This window comes from Chinchilla lanigera, unplaced genomic scaffold (genome assembly GCF_000276665.1).
Source record: "Chinchilla lanigera isolate Chin_1 unplaced genomic scaffold, ChiLan1.0 scaffold00005, whole genome shotgun sequence".
NCBI lineage: Eukaryota > Metazoa > Chordata > Mammalia > Rodentia > Chinchillidae > Chinchilla > Chinchilla lanigera.
This window is the reverse complement of record NW_004955406.1, coordinates 22,673,356-22,697,581: the sequence shown is the minus strand read 5'-3', so window position 1 is coordinate 22,697,581 and position 24,226 is coordinate 22,673,356. Positions and strand designations below refer to the sequence as shown.

The following is a 24,226-nucleotide window of genomic DNA, read 5'->3' as shown; positions in this document are numbered from 1 at the left end:
TCAAAGGGCAGTTTAAAAAAGGCTGCTAAAATAAATGGAAGCTATTAGACTATTCTGACTGAAGCATTAGACATGTATTTTTTCATGACCAAACATGAAATCCCTGTCTGTAACGTGTGAGTCATTCTCTGAAGGTACTAGAGAGTCAGAATTTTTTATTATCAGTTCTTAGTTTCTAGTTTAAATGGGAAGATAGACTGATACAAAACAGAAACCAAGAATGCAGCATAGCTCTTTGTGAAAGGAGCAGATATAAAGGTATAGGAAATTGGAATAGACAGGGGCCGGGGAGGTATCTCAGCAGCATAAGCGCTTGCCTGGCAAGCCTGAGGTCCTGAGATCGATTCTCGGTACCAAAAAACAAAGTGGAAATTGGAATAGAGAGAAGTTGCTGTGATCCAGGAGAGCTTCAAGTCCTGATGGCTCTTAAACTAAACTTGGGTAGAACCATAGAGTTTAAACTACAGGAGAGATATGGTGAGGGTACTCCTGGCAGAGGAAACAGACTAAGCAGACAAAGCATTCCCACCCTGGAAGAGAATTGGTTTAAAACAACAGAAACAAAATTTGAGAGGGTGAAATAGTTTAGCTGTGGTCCTTGAATGCCCAGCTAAAACATGGCGCCCAGCCCAAGGAGCAATGGAGGTTTTAGAAGAGGGGACCAGGCTATGAGTATTTATTCACCACATACTAAATTTCATAATTTCTCAAGATGCTGAGTATGTAGCAGTGAACAAATTGGCAGAAGCTTTGTCACCAAAGACTTACTGTTCTATCAGAGAGACCCAACTACATCAATCAAGGAAGCAGCCATATGAATATTTGGGGGAGAGTGTTCCAAGCATGAAGAAGAGCACATGTAAAGGCTATTAGTAGGGAAAATCTTGAGGATGTCCCAGGGACAACAGCCCAACAGTGGTAGGAACAAGGAGTTAGGCAGAGGGAGCTGGATAGAGGAAAGTCATGTAAGGAGAAGTATCCAGGTTGTGTAGAATGTTCTGGCCATGATAAAGAATTTTGATTTTATTCGTATAGTAATGGAAATCCACAGGGACTGACCTCATGTAGTTCATACATTTAGAAAGATCACTTCAGTTGTCATGTGGATACTAATGTATAGGAGATCAGTACATCTCTCATGGTGAGAGATGTTGGTGGTTGACATCTAAACTATAATAGCAAGATGATGAGAAACAGATTTACATTTTGGTGGTAGAGTCCATAGGGCTTACTGAAGCCTGGATGCAGTCCAGGAAGGAAAGAAAGAAATTAAGAATAAGTCCAGTTCTTTGGCCTGCTCTATCACTTACTGAGATGGAAAAAGCATCATAGGAAGGGATTTGGGGATAGAAGTTTTGGTCATGTAAGTTTCAAATATTTATTAAATATTTGAATAGGGAGATCTGGAGATGATTGAATATGTGTATCTGGAGTTCAGGTAGAGTTTCCATCTAGAACAGACATTTGAAAATCATCAACATAGAAAGGATATTTAAAGCCAAGGAACAGTGTGAACTGGGGGCGGGGAGTGAGAGGGAAAGAGGGGGGAGGGGGAGGGGGGAGGGAGAGGGAGAGAATCCCTGGGGGAGACAAACAGCCAAAAAGCTGGGAAGAAAAATTGAGAAGTGTTTCAAGAAAAAGCTAAATGCTGCTGAGTTAAGTAAGATGAGAATAGAGTTGATCATTTTCTCTGTCCGGATAGAGCTCTGTGATGACCTTGATAAGAGCCACTTCTGTGCAATGATGAGACACATGTTCATTGGGATGGGGCAAACAAAAGACACTAGGGATAGGAAAGTGGAATCCTGATGGGACTGGGCTGCTAGGGTGTAAGAATAAGAGAGGGATTTTTTTCGTTTGGTTTGATTTCTTTGTATTATTTATTCTTCAATAATATTACACCATGTTTGTATGCTAATGAGGAGCCATGATTTAAGGTGAACTTGATGATGTAGAAGAAAACTGTAACATTGGTGTCCTTGAGCAAAGAAGAGGAGTTGTAGCCCAGACCAACACAGGAGAAGTCATGCTAGGGTGAAACAAGGAGGCTTCCTCTTGGATGGCAGATGAGAAAGCAGAATGTTGCACACGCATTGCACATGTAATTCAGGTGGAATGAAAACATAGATCTCATTGGATGCTGAAAATTTTCCTGGTAAGTGTATATTCCAGCCATGAACTGAAGAGAGCTGATGGAGATTTCAGGAGTTTCAGGGGTACCATAGATCTCTCAGCGACTGGGAAAGTAGATTCACTATGGAAGTATAGTCACATCACTTGCTGGTGTCAGTTACCAAGTTGGCTTCTTTGGTTGTAACTTTGAAGTGACTTGGTCAGTACAATTATGTGGAGTTTCTCCTGTAGAAGTCTTCTGGGGACAAACAAGTGGACAGTCATGTTTAAAAAGGATTAGCATCTTATCACACAAGATCAATGGGAGGGAATTAAGAATATTTATAAAGGTAATGATGAGGAAGTTTGTGATTTGTAGACTGGAGTTTCAGGTCTAGAGTAAAAAAGTTTGAAGAGTATGGAAATGAGTTATAATAATAACTATTCATGAAAAATTCAGCACCCAAGGATCTGTACAGAGAATTCAGGGAAGCGTTTCCTGTGGGAGAGGATTGACAAGAGGCTGAATCTTGCAGAGATGATAGATATGAATGAATTATGAGGCGTGAGGAGATTGGTCTTGTGAATCACAGCATGAAGTAATGGAAATCTCGGGTGCATGTTCTCCGTATCAGTCAACATTCTGAGACAGCATCATATAAAGATTACTAAGATTATTCACTCTGAAGTCAGAAAGGTCAAAAACTGATTTCCACCACTACTAAGCACTCACTTTCTGACCTTGAGTAAGTACACCTCTGGGTTGGTCTCTTGTTTCTATATACAAATAAACAGCTATAACAGCAGAAAGTAAAAATAAACCTGCATGGTGGCTATGAAAACACCTAAAATTGTAAAACAGTGAAGTTACAGATGTGGCCAAGAACAGATTAGTACCTGTAGAAGATTACTTTGACAGCTGTGTGCATGACAATAGCAGGACCAGGAGCATATTTGAAAAATACTAAAACAGCCCAGGTCTGGTAGGTAAGGACATGAGCTAGGAAGGACATGAGCTAGCTAGGCAGACATGGAAGAAGTTCAGGAGGAACTAGAAAGAAGTGTTAGAAAGTACTTTTTCAGGCATGACTGGTCTAAATGAACTACCATAAACCTCATTCAGCTGCCCAATTAACCCAACATCAATGGATACGAAGGACTAGCTCTGGAGGATAGGTGTAATGAGGTTGGGAACTCAAGTTGGGACCTTGGACAAGTTGGTCAAGTTTTGTTTCCTTGCTTGTAAAAATAGAGACACTTATACCTATTACATTGTACATATGAAGATTAAGTAAATGTGATTCCTATATATGTCAAGTATAGCTCAGAGTTCAGTGAGTAATAGGAGCTGTTTAACAGTAGCTTTAAGTATTAGTCCTAAATTTTGAAACTATCCAGAAGTCAGTGAAGCCCACTGTCCCAAAGAGAGTACAAGGAGGAGCCCTTTACAGGAAGAGATTCCATGACAGACTGGATAAATTATGAATGATGGAGTCAGAAATGGCCACGACAAAAGCTAGGATCTCCTAACTTTCAAGTCTGAGGTCAGCAAAGACATCAACTTTCTTTCCATAATAAGCTTCCTAGGTCTGACCCATTATGTCATATCCTATTATCTAAGCTTAGCGCTGCCTCCAGTGGCACAGCCTAGGCAAACTGCTGTCATTTTTATTCCACAGTGACTTTCAGAAGCCAACCATTCTTGGCTTTTTGAGAACACTTGTCCTATAAATGCATTGACTGTGTATATTTGATGGAAGCAAACTGACTAAATGCAGTATCTTTGTCTGAAATATTAAAGCCACACCAGCCATATGATTACCAAACAGAAGCCAGCAGCCTAGAAAGGTTAACTTGAAATCTAACGCTCTTCTATGTCTAAAGCCAAGGAGAAAGAGCAAGACAGCGTCCCAAACAGGAAGAAGTTGTACATTAAGTTTCTTTCTCTTAGAAACATAATGTGGTACATGGTAGGCCCTCCACACTGATTTTAAAAGAAGCTAATAAGAAATAGTGGTGCAGAAAAAAGCAAAATATTCTAGGCTATTACTGGAAAGAGTACACGTGCTGTGTACAAGAAGAAATGTGACTGCAAAGGCCAGGTTTGACGCAATGAGGTCAACTTCTGTGTTTGGCTTATGAAACCTGTGTCATTTACTACCTTTTAGAATTTCACATTTTTTGATCATAAGTGAAACTGGTCACTGCTTCTCTTTAGTGTCTCAGTGAAGGGTAAATTAAACAGATCATACCATGCAGACAGCACATGATATCTCTGTCGGGATGGGGATGGGGAAATTATGCTGGGATATCAAACAGTGGTGAAATCTGATTGGCTCGGTGCCTCAGGTTTATTTATTGCTATTGAAGGTCTGCAGTCCTAGTGTCTTTCCAGGGCAGCTGTTCTCCATGTGTTGGTGCAGCATTCCAGACTGCTGCAGCTCTGTGGCTCCTCCATATCAACACACGCTACTGTGATCACTGTGACGGGACTGAGGCAGGGCAGGAAGGAGAATCTGGAGACCTGAGCAGCAGAAATTTAACCCTCCCCCTGAAAATCATATGACCATGACTAACCTTACGGGCGATAAAATGTGTCCCTCTCATGTGCCTGCAGCAGAGGAGAATGGATGCTGGTGACAGTAATAATGGTTGTCATCAACAATTCTTTAAATAACACTGTGCCTATCTCTCATTTAAAATATTCTTCGTATTATCCCTTTAATGAAAATCAAGTTATTATAATCTAGCCTATTTCTGAGCTCTTTCACCATAGGCCACAGCAAGTAACAGTTGAGTACTTACTACGTTCATGTAATGTGTGCTGTGCACGGGTCTCATTTTCGTTTTATAACACAGTAAGAAACTCTTATTATACCACTTTTACATGTGAAGAAATAGGCTTAGATAGTCACCATAACTGTCCTAGGCCTTCTAGGCCAAAGATTGGACCTACGTCATCTGAGTCCAGAACTCTGTGTCTTAATTATCCCCCTAAATTGCCTCCCAGTACTCTTAAAATAAGTCTTAAGGGGAATGGAGCAATACTACAACTTTCATGTAAACACATGCTCTTGAAATCAGTGTCTTGATCATCATGTTTCCTGGGGGACAGCTGAGCAGTGGACCCTGCCCTTGTTATCCAGATCTGGCCCCGGCCCTCCCGAGCAGGTGTGCAGGTGGAGTTGAGTTTTCTGACCCTTCACTAACAAGCACTGTATTTCTTGTGTCTTCCAGTTGATCGTCCTCCAATGGAACCTTCCCAGTTTGTGTCAGTGGTCCCTAAGTATCCAGACAAGATGGGATTTGATGAGGTAGGAGTGTGTGTGTGTGCCTATATGTTTATAGTGGAGCACAGGGGCTGGGGATTTAGCTCAGTGGCACAGCACCTACCTGGCAAGTGCAAGGTCTTGAGTTCGATTCCTGGTACTGGAAAACAAAACAAAATAAAACAAAAAAAACAAATACATTGGAGCACAAGGCTGAGCGTGCCTGTAAGAGGTGCTGCAAAAGCACCAAAGTCTTGGGAAAACTACTGTTTTGTGCCTTTGTTTTCTTATCCTAAAAACAGGATCAGGAGAGCGAAGCATGGTGGTATACACCTGTAATCCCAGCACTCAAGAGGCTGAGGCAGGAGGATTGTCGCCAGTTCGAGAGCAGCATGGGTTACAAAGTGAGCTCAAGATCAGTCTGAACTGCATAGTGAGACTCTGTCTCAAAAAAAAAAAAAAAAACAAAAAAAAAAACAAAAACCCTAGGATCAGGGTAAAGGGAAGTTAATCATTGAGTCAGAAAGAAGTTACTATTTCATAGTAAAAGTGAATTATCCATATTTTACCAAGATTTTTGTTGAGGCTCAAGGGTAAGGAAAAGCAGATACCTGTTTTAGGTATTGGAAGACATTACATTTGCTCAGTCACAGCAGAGTGGAAACTATTTGGAATTCTCCCTGCTCTATTTTTTTTATGCTACTCTTCCATGGAAAAGGTTGGAAGGCAGAGTTGAGAAGACAAAGAAAAAGAAGAAACTTGTTCTAAAATTTTGCCTTCCACATTCAAGAACATAACAAGCTCCCTAAAGGTCATATTTATTTGCTGTTTTAATTGTATAAAAAATGAAGCAGGGCTGGAGGTGTGTGTAGCTCAGTGGTAGAGTGTTTGCGTAGCACGTGCAAGGCCCTGGGCTCAGTTCCAACAGGAAGAAGAGAAGAAGAGAGGGATGATGAAGAGAAGGAAAGAGAGAGAGTGAGAGGAAAGAAAGTAAAGGAAGGAAGAGAAAGTAAAGGAGGAAGAGAAGAAAGAAAGAAAGAAAGAAAGAAAGGAAGAAAGAAAGAAAGAAAGAGAAAGAAAAGAAAGAAGGAAAGAGAAGAAAGAAAAAGAAAGAGGAAGAGAAAGAAAGAAAAAAACAGAAGAAAAGGAAGGGAAGCAGAAGTATAAAGAGGTGCCTGTCCACATCGTGGGTCCACCATGCAGTTACTGATCAGCATTCAGGAGGAACTTGGTGATCTAGAAACTAGTACAGCACCTAAGGAATCTATAGACTGAGTCAGGGTTCTGTGGATTCTGGATATGTTACAGGCCAAACATTGTGCTCTGCACTCACTGTCACTGCGTAATGGAAGGAAAGTGTCTTATCACACTGCAACATACACATATGTGTCCCAGGAGTGTGTCAGTGAATTGGAATTTCTTCTATAAAATTGAATCAGAGCTGGAGTTTATGAATGGGAGCGAATATTTCATGAGCTTTAAATGTGAAAGAGTTAACAGCTCTTGTGTTTACACAAAGGGCAGAATAAAAGAGTTGAATGTAAACATAGTAGAGCAGAGACTTGATCGTCCAGGGTTTTGAAAAATACCCAGGGCTGGAGAAAAATCTCAGCTCACTCGGCACGCTGCACCTGCGTAGTCCTGTAGTCTTCCTTCCCCAGAACTCTCACCTCTCAGCTCGCTAAGCAAAAACACCCATTTTGCACATAGTCATTTTTCCTCTGAAAATCACATTACTGAGAGGACCAAACCAAAACAAACAAAACAGGACAAGCCAGGATCTTCTGTCTCTGGGATGCTGTTGGCAGGACATGGTATAGGGACTATGTCACGCCTAGAGTACTGGAAAAAACCTACTCTAGGAAGTGACATGCTCAGGCACTCTGCTTTCCTAAGGCTGGGATAACCATCTCTGGGGAACAAACATGGGGGGGTGACAAGGGACTTTCAGAGGCCTTCCAGTCTTCCTGGCACTGTGACCTTGGCAGTCGTGTCTGGGCTGCACTCGGCTCTGAGCTCTTCTCTGTGTTTACCATCCACTAAGTATGAGCGAGCTGTCTGTGCTTTTCTTCGTGGCTATGTTTTTACTGCCCTTGTCCTGGCAAGGACTAGCACTGTGTTGTTTACCAAGGGCCTCCCAGGCTGGAGGTCTCTGGTTTGAGGGAACTATTTTGATGCATTTTGCTTACTTTTTATTTTGCTGTTTCTCTTCTCCTGGAGTGACCCCAGGTGGCTCCACGCTTACACATAAGGAAATGTTCTTTCCTTTCTGTGTCTGTAAAGGTGAAGGGTGGAGCATGGCCATGACGGAATGTTCTAAATAGGGAGAAAACGGAAAATAAAAGAGCACAACCCATTAAATTATAAAGTCCCAAGTAATAAGGCAAATACAGTCACCACAGAAATTGTTTTTAAAAAATAATTGCCCAGTTAGGTAAATAAATCAGGTAATAAAATCATTAGGCACTTAATCTGCTTTGTCCTAGAGCAGATAGAGAATTTTCAAAGAGGACATCTTCCTACCTTATCAGTTTCTTTTCCTAGAAATTTATAAATGAGTAGAAGTGAGAATATATTGCAATGGAGGTTGAAATTTTAATTATGTACCTTTCAATCCTAGTGAAGCATGCAATTATTTGCAGTTACATCCAGAATGACTCCTGAACCAAAACTTATGCAGTATACTCTGAACTCCAGGCTGGTCATAAAGTGGTTTCTTTTTTACTTTGCTTATAGCATAAAGCACATAGAAGTTTTCATCTGTACAAACTTTGAGAGATGAGTTTGTTCAACTCTCATTTTAAAGATGAAAGAATTGGATCCGGAAGTATGTCACTCCCCACAGTCATCCGTATGGTTAGCCAGGATGAAGTCAGCCTCCTCTGGCTTCTTCTTGTAGGTTTTTCCTTCACCATGTTATGTGTCATCATTAGTTCTTATTGGCAGCTAACATCTCCAAATCTTGGAGGATGTGTTTAACATTAAAATTAGTCAATTACTGCTCATAGCAAGAGGATCTTATTAAACACTAATTTGTAATAGCATTCATGAGGCTTTAGATATTCTATGGTTCCTTAACTCTGCAAATAGCCAGGATAACCTCATTGTCTGTACCTCCTGGTATTGACCTCATGTATTTGTATTTAGTGCAGCTGTGAGAAATTTATAGGCAAAGGTAAGGAGCGATGGGGGGACCCAGCCCTCATAAGGAAAAATCTGATGCACATTCTTCTTTATTTCACAGACCTGTAGGTATCTCCTTATAGCATTTCTCATAGAACCACTCAGTGTTGGAATAATGTCTTTCCATTTTTCCCACCTTCTATATCAAAGAGCCACCTGCAAGGATAGGGCTTCTTTACTTCTTTCCCTTTATTCTAAGGGAGTTGGAGAATTCTGGCAGGGATGCTGCTAAAATTGAAGTCCTAATTCACCTTGGAATCTTTGCTAATAACAGCAATAAATCAATGCTCTAGATTTTTCTCATTCTTTGAAGGACTTTACGTTTATCTAATGGATGTAAATTGTAATGGTACTGCTATGTAATACTCACAAAATAGGACAACTGTTATCCCAGTTTTACAGGTGAGGAAACCAAGGTATAGAAACTGGCTCAACACAAACAATAAATGACAATCCGGACTTAACACTCAGATCTGCTGATAAACTTAACCGCTTGGCAAACAGCTTCCTGCTTCTCGGTGCCGAATATTTTAGGTTTTAGCTTTTGGCCTCTTGAAGATTAACTTTTTGAATTTTGTTTTCTCAAGAGCAGGGAGAATGCATTTTTCAATGAGTATCAGAGGAACGGAGAAAGGGTTAAGTCACTGCAAATGATTGTTTAGAAAGAAGTTCAGTTTGGATAAGTATCCTTTATCCTCCATAAACTCAACAGGAAATACAAACAAATCTTTACCAGAATTTTCCCTGTCTTTCGCATTTCTTATCCTACCTAAAACTCTGCTCCTAACATTTGCCAGATTTTTCAAAAGGTCTAAAATAAAACAAGTGATTTATGGGTTTTTTCCCCCTTTTGCTTCCTGCATTAGATATTCATGATTAACCTCAAACGCAGAAAGGACAGGCGGGACCGGATGTTACGCACACTCTACGAGCAAGAGATCGAGGTCAAGATTGTGGAGGCGGTGGATGGGAAGTGAGTCGGGCTGCCTGTCCTCTTGCAGATGCGCGGGAGAGGGGGAGGTGCCTTTTCTGACAGAGGTAGACTTGCATGGGACTCTTGGTCACTAGACAGTACACATATGATATAGAAGTCCAAAGTGGCACTGAAGTTAGTGTCACCCTGCAGCTCAGATCTGAGAACCATCCCCATCTGGTGATCCTTGGTTGTTGTTACAGTGAACACTCACATTGGATATGATTGTCTTTGGTCCCCTGGCCTTTCTTGCAAAAGTTGTGGTTTCTCACTTTCTGTAGTGTAGAAGAAACATTGTATGTGGAGTTGTCTTCAGACCTGAAGAAAACAAACAGAAAAGTACTTTTTTGTAGTGATTTCTATTGTAAGAAAAAAAATTTCTTATATTGATGAAATCCAATACATAATTATTGTTCTTGTTGCTTGTGCTTTGGGTATCCATCATTAAAGTCAAAGCTATGAAGATTTACTCTTGGATTTTCCTAAGAGGTTTATAGTTTTATTTCTTACATTTAGGTCTTTGATTCATGTTCAGCTAATTTTTTATATATAATATGAGGTAGGGGTTCCAGTCTTCTGATTCACACTCATGACATTATTTATTTTATTTATTTACATCTTTTTTATAAATAAAATTATGTCTTGTCACTTTCAGTTTATAAATCTTGTATTTATTCTTTTTAAATTTCTTCCTTTTTTGATGCTATGGTAATGGAATTGTTTCCTTAATTTTATGTTCAGAATTTTTATTGCTAAATGCACAGGAACATAATTCATTTTTGTATATTGATTGAATATCTTGTAAGTTTGATTAGCTAATTTATCAGTTCTAATAGTGTGTGTGTGTTCATTCATTAAGATTTTCTGTGTGTATGACCATGCTTGCTACTATTGCCTTGAAGATTTGTGCGTCTGTTTTAATAAGGGATACTGGTCTGTAATTTTCTTATAACGTTTGACTTTGTTTCAGAGTAACACTGGCTTCATAAAATCAGTTCCTGCGGTTCACTTTTTAGAAGAGTTTGTTAAGAATTAATATTAATTGTGTTTTAGATATTTGGCAGATTCTCCATCTGGCTCAGGGCTTTCCTTTGTGGGAAACTGATTCTTAATTCAATCTTTCCACTGGTCATAGGTACGTTCACAATTTCTGGTTTTTTTCCTGAGTTAATTTCAGTAGCTGTGTGTCTTTTGATCAATTTGTCCATTTCATCTAGGTTATCTAACTTTTGCAAATAATTGTTCATAGTATAATCTTTTTCAGTTCTGCAAGGTCAATTGAAAAGTCCTCTCTTTCATTCCTGATTGTATGATTTGAGTTACTTTTTCTTTTCATTCTTCAGTGGTAAAAAATAGTCAATCTTATTGTTTCTATCAAATAACCATTTTCTGTTGATGCTCCTTATTTTTTCTATTCTCTAGTGTATTTGTTTCCATTATAGTCTTTATTGATTCTTTCTTCCTACATGCTTTTAGTTTAGTTTCGTTTTATTTTTCTAGTTTTTTAAATTAATTGGTCAGATTATTCACTTGAGATAATCTTTTTAACATAGACATTTACAGCTATAATTATACCTCTCAGTACTGCATTAGGTAAATCTCATAAGTTTTAGTGTACTGCATTTTCATTCATTTCAACATATTTTCTAATTTTCCTTATGATTTCTTCTTTAATCCAGTAGTCATTTAGGAATGTGTTAATTTCACCAATTTTTTAGTTTCAAATTTTTTCTCACCATTGATTTTTGAGTTTCATTCCATTGTGGTTGGTAAACATTCCTTGTATCATTTCAGACCTTTAAGTATACAAAGGCTTCTCTTATGGCCTAAAATATGGTCTTTCTTAAAAGTATGTTCCAAGAATTCTTGAAACAATATGTATTGGGCTGTTGTTGAATGGAGTGTTCTACAGATGTCTGTTAGGTCTAATTGCATTATAGTGTTATTCAAGTCTCCTATTTTCTTGTTGTTCTCATGCCTAGTTATTTTATCCATTGTTGAAAGTAAAATATTAAAGTATCCCACTCTTACTGTTGGATTTGTCCATTTTTCCCTTCAATTCTAATTTTTGCTCTGTATTTTTGGGGGGTTCTGCTGTGAGGTACCTATATATTTATAGCTGCTATATATTCCTGATATATTTTATCACCTTGCTTTCTCTCTATTATAAATTTTCTCTAGAGGTTTATTTTGTCTGATATTAATATAGCTCTTCCCACATTTTTGTGGGTACTGATTACATAATATAGCTTTTCCCATCCCTTTTCTTTCAATCTATTGGTGTTTTTAATTCTAAATTCTGTCTCTTGCAGACAGGATATCTTGGATTTTTAAAACATGTTATGCCAACCCTTGCCATTGAATGCAGTGTTTAATCCATTTGGCTTCCTCTTCCCACAGGTCCTCTACTAGGTCTTTCCCCTTTCCACTGTCTTTTCCTAGCTCCTCAAGGTCAGATGTGAAATTGAAGTCTTCTCTGGTCTCTTGTGGGGAAGTGCACAGCCCTGAGTATGTTTGGATCTTTTAGATTCTCAGGAATGTGTTGGAGCTTTTCAGAACTCTCTACAGACAAGTCATGCTATTCCTCAGTTTTTTCTTTTAAGTTATTTGGTCAGCCTCTCATTAACTGTAACTGGTAACACTGCCCAAATAGCTGTAATGTTAAACAGTTGCTACTGATAGTTTTTGACAAATATCCCACATGCAAAGAATAAGGCCTCAGTCAGGTCAAAGGAAGACAAGTTCTAAGAATGGAAGTTTTCAGGGACTGCCAGAGAGGTTGAATAGCGACTGTTTCCTGACAATAAGTCTTTAAAAGAGTCCTCATGCATCCTGCCATTTCTAGTGACTACTGGGTAGCTGGTTGTCACCACTGCCATACTTAAGAGGCTGATGGTTTTTGTTTTGTTTTTGTTTTTCTCCAGTACCGGGAACCGAACTCATGACCTTGCGCTTGCCAGGCAGGCACTTTGCCACTGAGCTAAATCCCCAGCCCCTGAGGATGATGGTTTTTAAGGCTTCTGTAGGGCTGAAAAGAAAGTGATTAGAGCAGATGTAAACTCCACAAACCTCACTGTGCTTACAGATAACTAGCTATTTTCTTAAATAAATACTCCTTTTGCTATTGCAAGATTTTAATTTCTAGAGCTCTGAAATGCTAATTGTGACCATTTTGTCTGTGTTCTCATTGCTTTTGTGGAAGAGTGGGATATTCATAGGTCCTTACCACTCTGGAAAGGCTTCTCTGTTATTTTCAGTTTTAATCTCATTTTAATTTTAGATGCATCACACATGCACATAATCCCTCTCCTCCTTCCTTCCTGTCCCCATCCCTTCTAGTGTTGAATGCTCCTATGAACCACTTTTCCTCCAGTAGGCAGTTATTCTTTCAAAGTTTGCAGGAATCTGTGTTGAGCACTGTGGGGGATGTACAAAAACAAGACACTGTCTCGTCTTCATAAAGTTCATGATGTTGCCATGACACATTAACTCTGAGGATCTCATAAAGAATCATGGGAAACCGGGAAGTCTTTCCCTCTGTGTAGAGGCTCTGGGGAAATGTGCAGAATTTTCTCTCTTCTGTCTCTCTGACTTCTGTGGTGGAGGGAGCAGGCACCTTGACCCCTTGACTTTGGTAATTTTCGGACACGTTCTCTGTCATGCAGGGCACTCAACACAAGCCAGCTGAAGGCCTTGAACATTGAAATGCTGCCAGGTTATCGAGATCCCTACTCCTCCAGGCCTTTAACCAGGGGTGAAATCGGCTGCTTTCTTAGTCACTACTCTGTCTGGAAAGAGGTAAGTAATGCATTAGGGCAGTTTTCTAATGAGGAGAAAGGAAGAGGGGCTTGCAGGGCCACAGAGAAGTAAGCCCATAACTGTTCTGAACATATGTCTGAGTGTTGCTCCTGCCTTGTGTCTCCCTTGGGCCCAAGTCTAGCAACAAAGGGACAAGGAGAGCAGCTTAGTGCCACTTAGAGTGGTGACAGGGAAAGACACCCATATCCTAGGAGCCACACTCTTGTTAGTTCATTCTCATTATGAACAGGCATGCCTTTTACGTATCTATTATATTGCTATTTATATAAGACATTCGTATAAGAAATCACACAGAAGTCTTGTGAGGTAGATTACGGGGGTGGATTCCTTTAACCCAAGAAGAAAATTTTAAATACGTTGTCCAGATAAGGGAAAGCAGAGCCAGAACTGGGCCCCATGCCTTCTAGATCAAGATACTGATGGAAGTGGGATTGGAAGGTAGAGTTTGCGAGTAAGGTTCAGTTCCCATACAAAATGATCAAGTCCTTCTGCAAAGAGCCCATGAATGCCTTCTTTAATTTAATGAGCCCATTTATGGCTTTCTTTTTCTTTAAACTTTAAATGAAATTTGATAGATATCTAAAAGTATCTAGGTCATAAGATAGAGCTCATTGAAATCAAAGCTGAACAACACAGCCATATTAATCATCACCCAGATCAAGAAATAGGTTACCAGCATCCCTGATGTGTTCCTCCTGTACTTCCTCCTGGTGACCAGTGCCCAGGGTTATCACCATCCTGTCTTGTAACAGCATGGAGTAGTTTGCCTGTGTACTTTCCTTTTTTGTGAATGGAAATAGATAGTATGTGCGACCTCTCAACATTATATGTAGGAGATTCATCAATAACACTGAATTTAGTTGTGGATTTTACATTCTCATTCCTGTGTTAGACTGCAGTATTCATTCCAGTGGATGAGCCTTTGCTTAGAATCCAGCTATGAGCTATTACTAATTATGTTACTGTATTCTTGACTTCCAATTACTTATTTACCTGATGAAATTTTCATAGGGTGTCTTCCCACTGATGACCTTTGCAGGTAATTGACCGAGAACTCGAGAAGACTCTTGTTATTGAGGATGATGTGCGTTTTGAACACCAGTTCAAGAAGAAGCTCATGAAGCTGATGGATGACATCGATCGGGCTCAGCTGGACTGGGAATTGATGTGAGTAACGAGATAAAGTTGTTAGAGAGCAGGAAAGGCACTCAGTTCTTTCCAAGGGCCAGAACAACCCCACCTCCCCAGCTGGTAGGAGACAAAGCTCAGGCTTTCATCACCTGGTTTCTACTCCATAAATGTTTCCAGACATAAAAGTGTGTTAGCCATGTTGATTTTTTTTGTTTTTTTGTTTTTTTGCATCTCTATTCTTCAGGGTAAGAAATTATAGGAGATTTTTGGGGGCTGGCATCTTCCTGCTGTTCAGGGACCTTCTAACAGAGCAGAGATGCTCTGAGCACCAGTTGGATGCACAGTGACAATTTCACTCGTGAAGCAGAGGGGAAGGCGGCTGGGTATAAAGAAGGAGGACGAGGTAGTCACTCAAGGGCAAGAATCCTATGGCCTACTTGAAGTTCAGCTTAGCAGAGCAGGGACTTTTGCAGCCCTTGTGAAACAGAACCTAGAAGGGTCAGCAAGAGAGCCCCTCGGTTGGGACATGAGGTTGTGGAACAGGAAGAACACTGATAGCTTGGTGCTGGGGAGGGGAAGGAGTGCCTGAGGTTTGGTTTTTCTTTGCTTTTCTCTTCTCTCTTTTCTCTCTTTCTCAAAACAACACTTTCTGCTTCCCTCAAATGAGGTAGAAATTTCCCACGCATTTTGCTCACTCCCCAGCTGTTTGTCAGAGGCAAATTTTGTCAAGTCAGAGCCAGCTCCTTCGGAGCAGCTGCAGTAGCTGAGCTGTCCCTGCTCCTCCCATTCTCAGAGGGAAACTTAACTGTGGCCCTGGGTAGAAAATTTGCTCACTCAGAAAATGGGCTGCCATCAAAAGAAACCCAGCAAAGGCCCAACTAACTGAGGGAGATAAGCCCCCAAATCAGCACTTCATAATAAGTAGAGACCTGCTCCGTGTCAGGTATCGGTCACGTGACTCAGTTTGGAATTCACAGTCCTATGCAATCAGTGTTCTGCCCATATCCTCCTTCCCTGGCTGCACTTTAGCCCTTCGGAGTCAATGGCTCTGTCGCCTGCGGTAGAAGCCTCACCAGCCTGGCACCTGCAAACTATTTTATGTCCATATGACAAATGGTGTGTAAAAACAACTTTCACTTAAGCCTCATAGTCATACTCAAGTTGAAGATTTAGCTTCAGAAACGTCAGGCTTAGAGTGGGCAACATCCTCACACTTATAGTTCAACTGCAACTCAGGACAAAGTAGCAACAGACCCAGGAAGGATTGATGGTTGTCCTAGGAAGGATATAAGGGGTGAAATGCTCTAAATTTCACAGATTGCTCAGGTCAAAATATTCCATTAAAATGTGTTATAGAGTTTCAAACAACTACAGTAAATCCCCAACTTACGAACATTTAAGCTGCGAACTTTCACAAAGACAAACAGACCTTGCATTACGAATGAACATTCACAGATGCAAACCAATAGCGGAAATAACTCACAGGTCTGTGGGACTTTGTCACAATTGTGTTGCTCTGTGTTTACTGTAAAAGTGAAAATAATTTATATTTATAGTTGTTGTACTGTACTGTATCACCATTTTACTTATGAACAAATCCGACCTGGGAACATTCTCCTGGGATGGGACTCATTCGTAAGTCGGGGATTTCCTGGATAGCAGTTTCAACTTTTACCTTCCACTTTCTAAAAGAAGAAACAAATGTTACTTAAACCCAAAACATGAAAACTAATAACCTGTCCATGATTGCTACATTAAATTTTCTTGGAAAAAGGAAATAGTAAATGGAAATAACAGAACTGAAATCATCTAGGGAGTGCTCTTCAGTAGAAATATAATGTGAGCCACATACGTTGTTTTTAATTTTCTTGTAATCACATCAAAAAGGTAAAAAAAATTTAGGTGAAATACGTTTTAATAATATATTTTATTTAACCCAATATATCCAAGTATTATTATTTTAGCATGTAATTTGTATTTTAAAATCATTAATGGGGTTTTTTTGTTCCAAGTTTCAAACTCCTGTGTGTGTATTTACACATATCAATCCAGAACATAAACTTCCATCTGTTAAATGGTAGTCCTACCGAATAATAAACTTGTTTCGAGCTGAGAAGATAGCTCAGTGGCACAGTGCCTGCCTGGTAAGCACAAGGCCCTGAGTTGGATTCCCGGTACCAAAAAAAAAAAAAACTTATTTCACAGAAAGTAAAAAAAAAAAAAAAAAAATTTTACAAAACTTCAACTTTTAAATTTAAATAATTTAAATCAGTAAGAGTATAAACTCAGCTCCTCTAACCACATTTCAAGGGTTCAGTTGAAATCTCTCATCTATGAAGTGAGGCTCTAGAGAAATTCAGACTCTATAATGAGAAGGCACTAGCTGAGAGGACATTATTTCATGTCCTCAGAAGAAATGAAGATGGCATCTAGACATCTACAAATCCTGGTATGCATTGACTAGGGAGAATCCCTTGAATATTGAAAGAGACTTTTTAGCACAAAATAGAGGAAGTACTGCTTTACCAGCAGTCAGGAAACTCCTCAACTTGCTCCGGTAGGCCAAGCCCCAGCTGAACAGGTTCCAGACAAAAGTAATGGATCACAGAGCTGGGAGTAGACTGGCTAGGTAGAAATGGACAAAGGTACACCTTGTGGGCTAGAAGTTGTTCATGAAGGATGAGGCAGGCCTAGACACCCTCCTCACAACAGAATGCCTGGGAGAAAGCTGGGTAAAGCTAGACAAGCACCAGGGAAGAAAAGCCTTTCAGGAGCTGCCATCCCTAATTCCCAGAAGCAACAATTTCAGGCTGCTCTTGAGTTTCTAGGTCGTCTTGTGCAAACTGTTTCTTTCCCTCAGCTTTTTCTGTCCCGTGTTTACCTCCACCATTTGGAGAGCTATGCAGAAAACATCCAAGATTAAAACTCTGGGGATGTGAAGACAGCATACTCAGGATTCCCACATCTGTCCTTTTTTTGTTTCTTTCCAACCTCTGTAAACACAGCTGGAAATCCCATGCCACCTTTACAAAAGACGCAGTTCTTTTAATCCCTTTACATCTTAACTTTCTGGCTCAAACACAGACACACAGTCACCTACTTGGAGTGTTAAGTGGCAAATGACAGCCATGGTGAATGATTTCATGTGCTTTGTAGTGTGATAATTTAACACAAGACACAATGAATCCACACTTTCAAAGATGTCTGTATAAACCAAAACTCTGCTTTATTCTCATGAATGACTAATATTCAAGTTGGAATTTTTCTTCTCCACCTATTTCCCTGTAGTTACATTGGTAGGAAGAGGATGCAAGTCAAAGAGCCAGAGAAAGCGGTACCCAATGTAGTAAATCTGGTTGAAGCTGACTATTCCTATTGGACCTTGGGCTATGCCATCTCTCTGGAAGGAGCACAGAAGCTAGTTGGAGCTAATCCTTTTGGGAAGATGCTGCCTGTGGATGAGTTTCTGCCAATCATGTACAACAAGCATCCTGTGTGAGTCTCCTTCAACTGCCCACCTGTCACCTGAGCAAAGCCTGTTCATGAGTTATGCTTCCTGGGTAGTACTGTATTTTTTCCAAAATTGTGCCACTTTCCTAATTGTAACCAAGAGAGGCTTCTTCAAGTGATTATTCCCTTTAACAGATGGGGAAAACAAAGCAGAGATGGTGAGAGTCTTGTCAGTGGTTTTCTTTACTACTCAGTATGTGGGACATACTCTGCTCAGATTTCCTCCTGTCTTTGCTCCTTACTTACGTAACTTCACACACCATAAGGTGAACATCATTCTCATATGCATTCCAAAATTTTCAGTTCTTTCAACCCAATTCTGATGCACTGTTGTCTTGGCAGTGGTAATCACCCTTGCAGAGCTCAGGATCTGGTTGGGAATACTGACATCATTGTGCTATATTGTGATACCTGCAGTCACAGAGATACATGACAAGTTCAGGGGTTTATAGGTGGCACTTGGGCAGAGTGTCTGTGAAAGCAGGCACTGTGAAGCTCAGAATCTAATAGGAGCTTACACTGGCCTAGCATTTATCAAGAGATGTGGTAATGGATGGCTGTGTGTGGCAGTCTCCTCAATAAGCTGTGAGCCCTTTGAGGCAGGAGCAGTCTCATATCTGTGTATCCTTAGAGCTTAGTGCAAATACTACACATAATAGCTGTTCCACCAATGATTCCTAGATTCAGGAATAGAGCGGGAAACCAGGATCCTCTCTCTATTGCTGGATGATGTATAATTAGATGGCCTTCATTTTAGCCATTGAGATTTCCTGTGCTGTCTTTTTCTCATTTGTCTCCTGTCCTCTGTAAAAATAGAGCTTCTTACTGTCTTATATGCAACATATCAGACAGTGACTTTACCTCAGTACTCTAGCAGAGACCTGGAGGTCAAACAAACCATTGTCTCCAAGACTAAAGAGAAATTAATACCTATTTAATTAATATTTACTTCACTCACAGACCAAGGAAAGGACACATGTCACCTCGTGTAACCAGCACAGGAGCCCTGGGAGGGGAGCCAAGTTATCCCTCTACCTCACACATTCAGGGAGCCAGAGCACTGAGCCGGGGACCGGAATGCACAGCCCCGCTGGCATCCCTCCAAGCCCTCACCATGTCACTCAGCCCACCGCTGCTGTCCAGATCTCAGATGTCTTCATTTATTAACCCAGGAACAAGGCGCTTTTTGTAGAATGTTCATGTTTATTTATCATTATGGTGCAACAGAGTTTAATTTTCTCTTCTACCGTAAGCTCAATTGAACCGTTAAAGTATTCTATCCAAATGCACCAGAAATAGCCTGGCCTTTTACTTGTTTGTATAGATCTTCTGAAAGATTTAAACAAAGGTTAATGGTGTTTGTAGCCTAAAATTTGTCACAAAGGACACCACTTAAAAAATAAGGAAATGAGTCCACAGTCATTTCAGAGACGACAAGCGGGGCCCCTCTGCTCTTTTCACCCATTCCCTAAGGCTTCCGCCCCTCATGCGCTTGTGTCCCTCTTGTTTTCAGAGCCGAGTACAAAGAGTATTATGAATCCAGAGACTTGAAAGCCTTCTCTGCAGAACCCTTGCTCATCTACCCCACGCACTACACAGGCCAGCCAGGCTACTTGAGTGATACGGAGACCTCGACCATCTGGGACAACGAGACAGTGGCAACTGACTGGGACCGGACACATTCCTGGAAGTCACGGAAGCAAGGTCACATCCACAGCAATGCCAAGAATACAGAGGCACTGCCATCACCAACTTCCCTGGACACTGGGCCCTCAAAGGACGAGCTCTAACGGCTTCCTGAGACTGGTTCGCCACTGCTTGGGGTTTCTAAAGAGCTGTTCATCTGTTTGCTCCAGGTTTTAGAGTGGTCACAATCATCCGACCAAAGTGGTCTGACCCGACTGATTAAATTAATGTATTTTTGACAGGGGATGGGGGTAGAGAAACTAAACTCAAATTTTCTACTATAGCTAAAAGATAGGCCTTATGGGACTGGTAAGTTAAACTTCAGTCCACATAACCCAATTCTTCGGCTCACTGGCCACCCAATAACGCTGCCCAAATTAGGGTAGCAACATGGCTCAGAATCTTGTCCAAGAGACAGATTCACCAAGCTGTCACATCAGTCAGTGGATAGTCAAAGCAGCCAAGTTAACCGGACCACATTTATTGGTCTGGGTTGTCTGTTTAATGTGACAGATGTGACTTTAAAACTCCAAGCCAACTAGGTTACATTCATTGGTCTAGTTGATTCATTTTATGTGACCTTGAAAACTTGTGCGCATAACAAGGGTTTTTTTGAGTGAGATAATCCAACCATTTAAATTTACATTAATGGGGCTTTTTATTTAAAGGAATTCTGTCGTGAGCCTTATTGTGAAGTGGATTTTTTAATTGTTAGCCCCATTGCCCAACAGAGATGGTAATCGGGTCCGGCCGAGACATGGCCCTTGACCATCGTGGCAACTGGGCTCTCATAAAGACGTGTCCAGTTTCCCATGTGACTGTAATATGGTAGGTAAATACTGAGGGGCTTTTATAGATATTTGAGGGGAAAAAGAACTTTGGCCTTTTTCATTGTGGCCTCTTGAGCCAGGATGCTGTATTTATAAAGATAAATATAATATATACAGGGCTAGGGCAGCGGGGAGTCCTGCCCTGTCCTGGGGTTCATGTGCTGCCATAGCACCCCACACCCTCCGCTCCATCCCTTAGCCTGGGGACAAACTGCAGGTGGGAGTTTTATGAGTTACTGTTAATAGACAGAGCACATTTTCAGGTCAGCAACTGCCCTTCCCTGGTGGTTCATTATATGTCAAATTATTTATTTTACAAAATGTGGGGGAAGCATTGTTGGTAGGGTGAGGCAGAGAAACAGATGTTGCAAGCTTTCGTCGCACCCCAGGGAGGGGCCCGTGTCAACACATTTGTTCCACCATCTGAGTCTCCTGAATTTCCCAGCCTGGCTCTTGCAAGGAGGCCTGTCTGGGGATCTTAACCATCTGAAAACAAATTATCTTGCACTTAAGGAGAGAAACTTTGGCCAGAAATGATGGACTAGATCACACGGTTAGGCCAACAATCAGGGAAACAGACTTTTGGAGCCACAATCCTAGGCAGACACCATTTCTCAAAAGATGTCCCCTGAAATTCCTTTCTGCTTTATTCATAGACTGGTTTTAAGTAAAGTTCAGGGTTGGACTGTGTGATCACATCCAGATCCACTATCTGGCATCCTAAGATATCTCATGATGGTCCATCTCAACCATCACCTTCTCTCCTGATTTATTGTTGATATTCTTCTCCACTGACTAATAAGCCAGGAGGTTGAGGAAAGGCGCATTTTTACTGCTTGGACAGAACTGCCAGAGCTTAACTCTTCTAGAAAAACAGGAAGAGCACCTGGGAAGCTCGTGAAAAAGTCCTTACGCGGTTCCTAAGGTTTCCTTGGGTATTTGGTATTTTGTCCGCATATTTGAGTGTGTGCAAGTGTGCTTGGTTTTAATTATTTTTAATGGGGTGATAAGTGGCTGGGTGTTGGAAGTAGAGGAAGATTGAGTTGATTTTTGTATTGTTTTGTTTAGTAGAGAACTTTTTCCCTCCCCCGCCCCCGTCAGCTGGTCTGACGAGTTTAAGAATTTTCATTCCTTAAATACAATGGATTTAAATTCTGGAGTTTTAGGCTAGGATTGTTCTACTGTGAATAAAGCTCTGATTCTGTCAGCCCATGCTTTGCTCTTCCCTACTCAGGTCTGCATCCCAAGAAATGTTCTTTTCTTGTGAACTTTGTAAACTGCAGAGCTAGTATTTCCTTTACAAAACCATCTCTTCAGCAAGCCAGAGGTTCTCTGACCTTTTTATTTGTGCTGCCTCCCTTGTGGTCTTAAACTAAGACATTGGACCCGTGCAATTCCACACAGGGCCATCAGTACAGTCTTTGCCTGCTCCTAGTCCTGACACCTGTCCTCTCTGCCTCCGAGGTTAAACCCTTCTGGAGTCCCCTCAGGACCCAGGGAGGGATCTTCTGGACAGAGAAGTCTGACTTCAGCAGTTCTGGTGCCCTTGTGCGTGGCCTGAGCACCTAAAGTTTGCAGAGGACCGGCTGCATGGGCCTTGCTTTGGGTTCCTTGGGTGTCCTGCAGGAATCCTGGAGATCAGGAACTGCTGTCCCACACCCTGCTTTGTCCATCTTGCTGTGCTATTTCAGGGTGTAAAACTGATAAAGTATTTGCCTTTTGGAGCTCTTTGTAAAAAATTTAAAAAATCTTAGCTCAAAGTTATGATTGGTCATGGGTTATTCAAACACCACTTATTGGCCAACACTGCTGGGATTTCTGGATTTGCACTAGACTGGAGGTGTGGGAAGCCCGACAGTGCAGAACAGCTGGGCGTGGCGGGTAGGGAAGCTTTTCCGGCTTAGAGAAGGGACGATTGTGCAAAGATCTATCTGGAAGTGACGGGGGACTCAGGAGGAGGCAAGAGCTCTGGACATTTTGGGATCAGTGACGAGAAACAAGAGAGACTAGATAAAGATGTCAAGATAAGTTGGCTACCTTCTCTCTGTGGGTTGATCCTAAAATACACTGGCCATTGTTCCTGGAGGAATTCTAGATTTGGTTACTTTCCTAAAAAAACAACACAGAAGTTCTCTATCATGTGATATCAAAAACAAAGACTCTCATTTAGATGCAAACTTAGAAATCTTACAGTTTTTCATTTGTTTCTTTCTTTCTTTTTTTTTTTTCTGGTGCCAGGAATCGAACTCACGACGTCACGCTTGCCAGGCAGGCACTGTACCGCTGAGCTAAATCCCCAGCCCCCCAGTTTTTCATTTGTGATCAGAACAAATCCCTCCAACTGGTGACTCTAAAATAAAGACAACTTTTTATAGGAGGCTTTTTACAGTGTGTGTTTGGGACATTCTCTCCGGCTAGAAGGAAGGGGAAAGAAATGATCAGAAATGACTCTGTAACTGACAACAAATTAACTTATTAAGGAGTTTAATGACAATGTGAAGTTAAAACGAGGGTGATAACTTGAGAAGACATGAGTGACATGCTCAAACAACTAAGAGGAAGCAGCCTTGGAAATTATCAGTGCACCCAGGTTATGCTTTGTAGTGATGTTTGCTGCTTCAGAGAACCTGAGCAGAACAGAGATGTGATTCGTGTGGAGGGAGGCGAGCTGGAAGGGCTGTGGATGGAGAGGGTCCCCTGGGACCTGCCGTGGCACTGCAGGGCAGCTGAGACAAGGACAACATCTCTGGCTGAGCTTTTCTGTTTGCCTACTTGGAAAAGAGAAGCAAATGATTGTAAGTTTTAGTATGTTATGTTACAGGCGATTACATGGAGCTGAGTGTGCTGCAGTGAGCTTGCTATGCTAGCACTCTGGGAGGCTGAGTCAGGAGAATCCTAAGTTTGAGCCCAGCCTGTTTCAGAATAAAAAAAATTTAAAAAGAGGTTGGGACATAGCTCAGCGTCAGGGCTCTGGGTTCAATCCCCAGTATTGGAAAAAAAATTACGTGGAAAATAGTACCTCCTCTTACAGCAAGAGGAATTTAGATGAGTCCTCAGGAAGAATGTATTGACAGAATTATTAGACATGGAATTGAACCCCAAGGGTGGCTCCATTCAAATTTGTCATTGAGCAAGAGAACAGCCCCCTTTCTGCTCTGAGAGTTTAAAGTGGCTTTATGTTTTTATTTTATTGTGTTTTGCTTTGCTTTCTCCTGTAGATGTTAGTATTTGAGATGATCTTTGCTTGGGTTGTTCTTGCCACACCAGCTGTGCCATGCTCCCAGCACAAAGCCATCCTCCCATCTGCTGTGGACGGGATGGAAAGAATGAAGAACTGTCTCTGCAAATTGGTTTCTCTTCTTTTCTCACTTACTGTGTTTATTTTTATGCTCTTCCCTTTAGCGTCCTCAGCTTGGCTTCTTCTGCAATGGGCATTTTAATAAAATTGCCAGGTCAGAGCAACCCGGGCTTGCAGAGTGCCTGCTTCAAAGCCCCTGTGGGTCCAGAGGGCTGCTCTGGGCCTTGCCCAGACTCTTAGCCTTAGGGGAACTTGATTCTCAGGGTGGAGTGAGCAACCCTCTGTTCTACAGAGAAGCTTAGAAAACAGTCAGTGACCTTGTACAGATCCTCTATCAGAAGGGCATGAAAAGTCTGAAGCTGACTCTCAAGTGGGAGTTGAGTTTTCCAAGAGTTGACAGTGTGATCTGAACAGT

General features: G+C 41.1%; 1 protein-coding gene across 2 annotated transcripts in view; it reads left to right on the top strand.

Moving 5' to 3' along the window:
- The window catches only part of Colgalt2 (collagen beta(1-O)galactosyltransferase 2), a 100,388-nt gene extending 77,498 nt beyond the window's left edge, over positions 1-22,890 (top strand). For both annotated transcript variants that reach the window (XM_005375048.2, XM_005375049.2), the window contains exons 7-12: positions 5,350-5,426; positions 9,431-9,537; positions 13,203-13,335; positions 14,396-14,523; positions 17,776-17,982; positions 19,511-22,890. In XM_005375048.2, coding sequence (XP_005375105.1) covers positions 5,350-5,426; positions 9,431-9,537; positions 13,203-13,335; positions 14,396-14,523; positions 17,776-17,982; positions 19,511-19,787 — 929 coding nt within the window. In that variant the 3' untranslated portion in view covers positions 19,788-22,890. The remainder of the gene's footprint in view (positions 1-5,349; positions 5,427-9,430; positions 9,538-13,202; positions 13,336-14,395; positions 14,524-17,775; positions 17,983-19,510) is intronic.
- Positions 22,891-24,226: the final 1,336 nt, after the last annotated feature.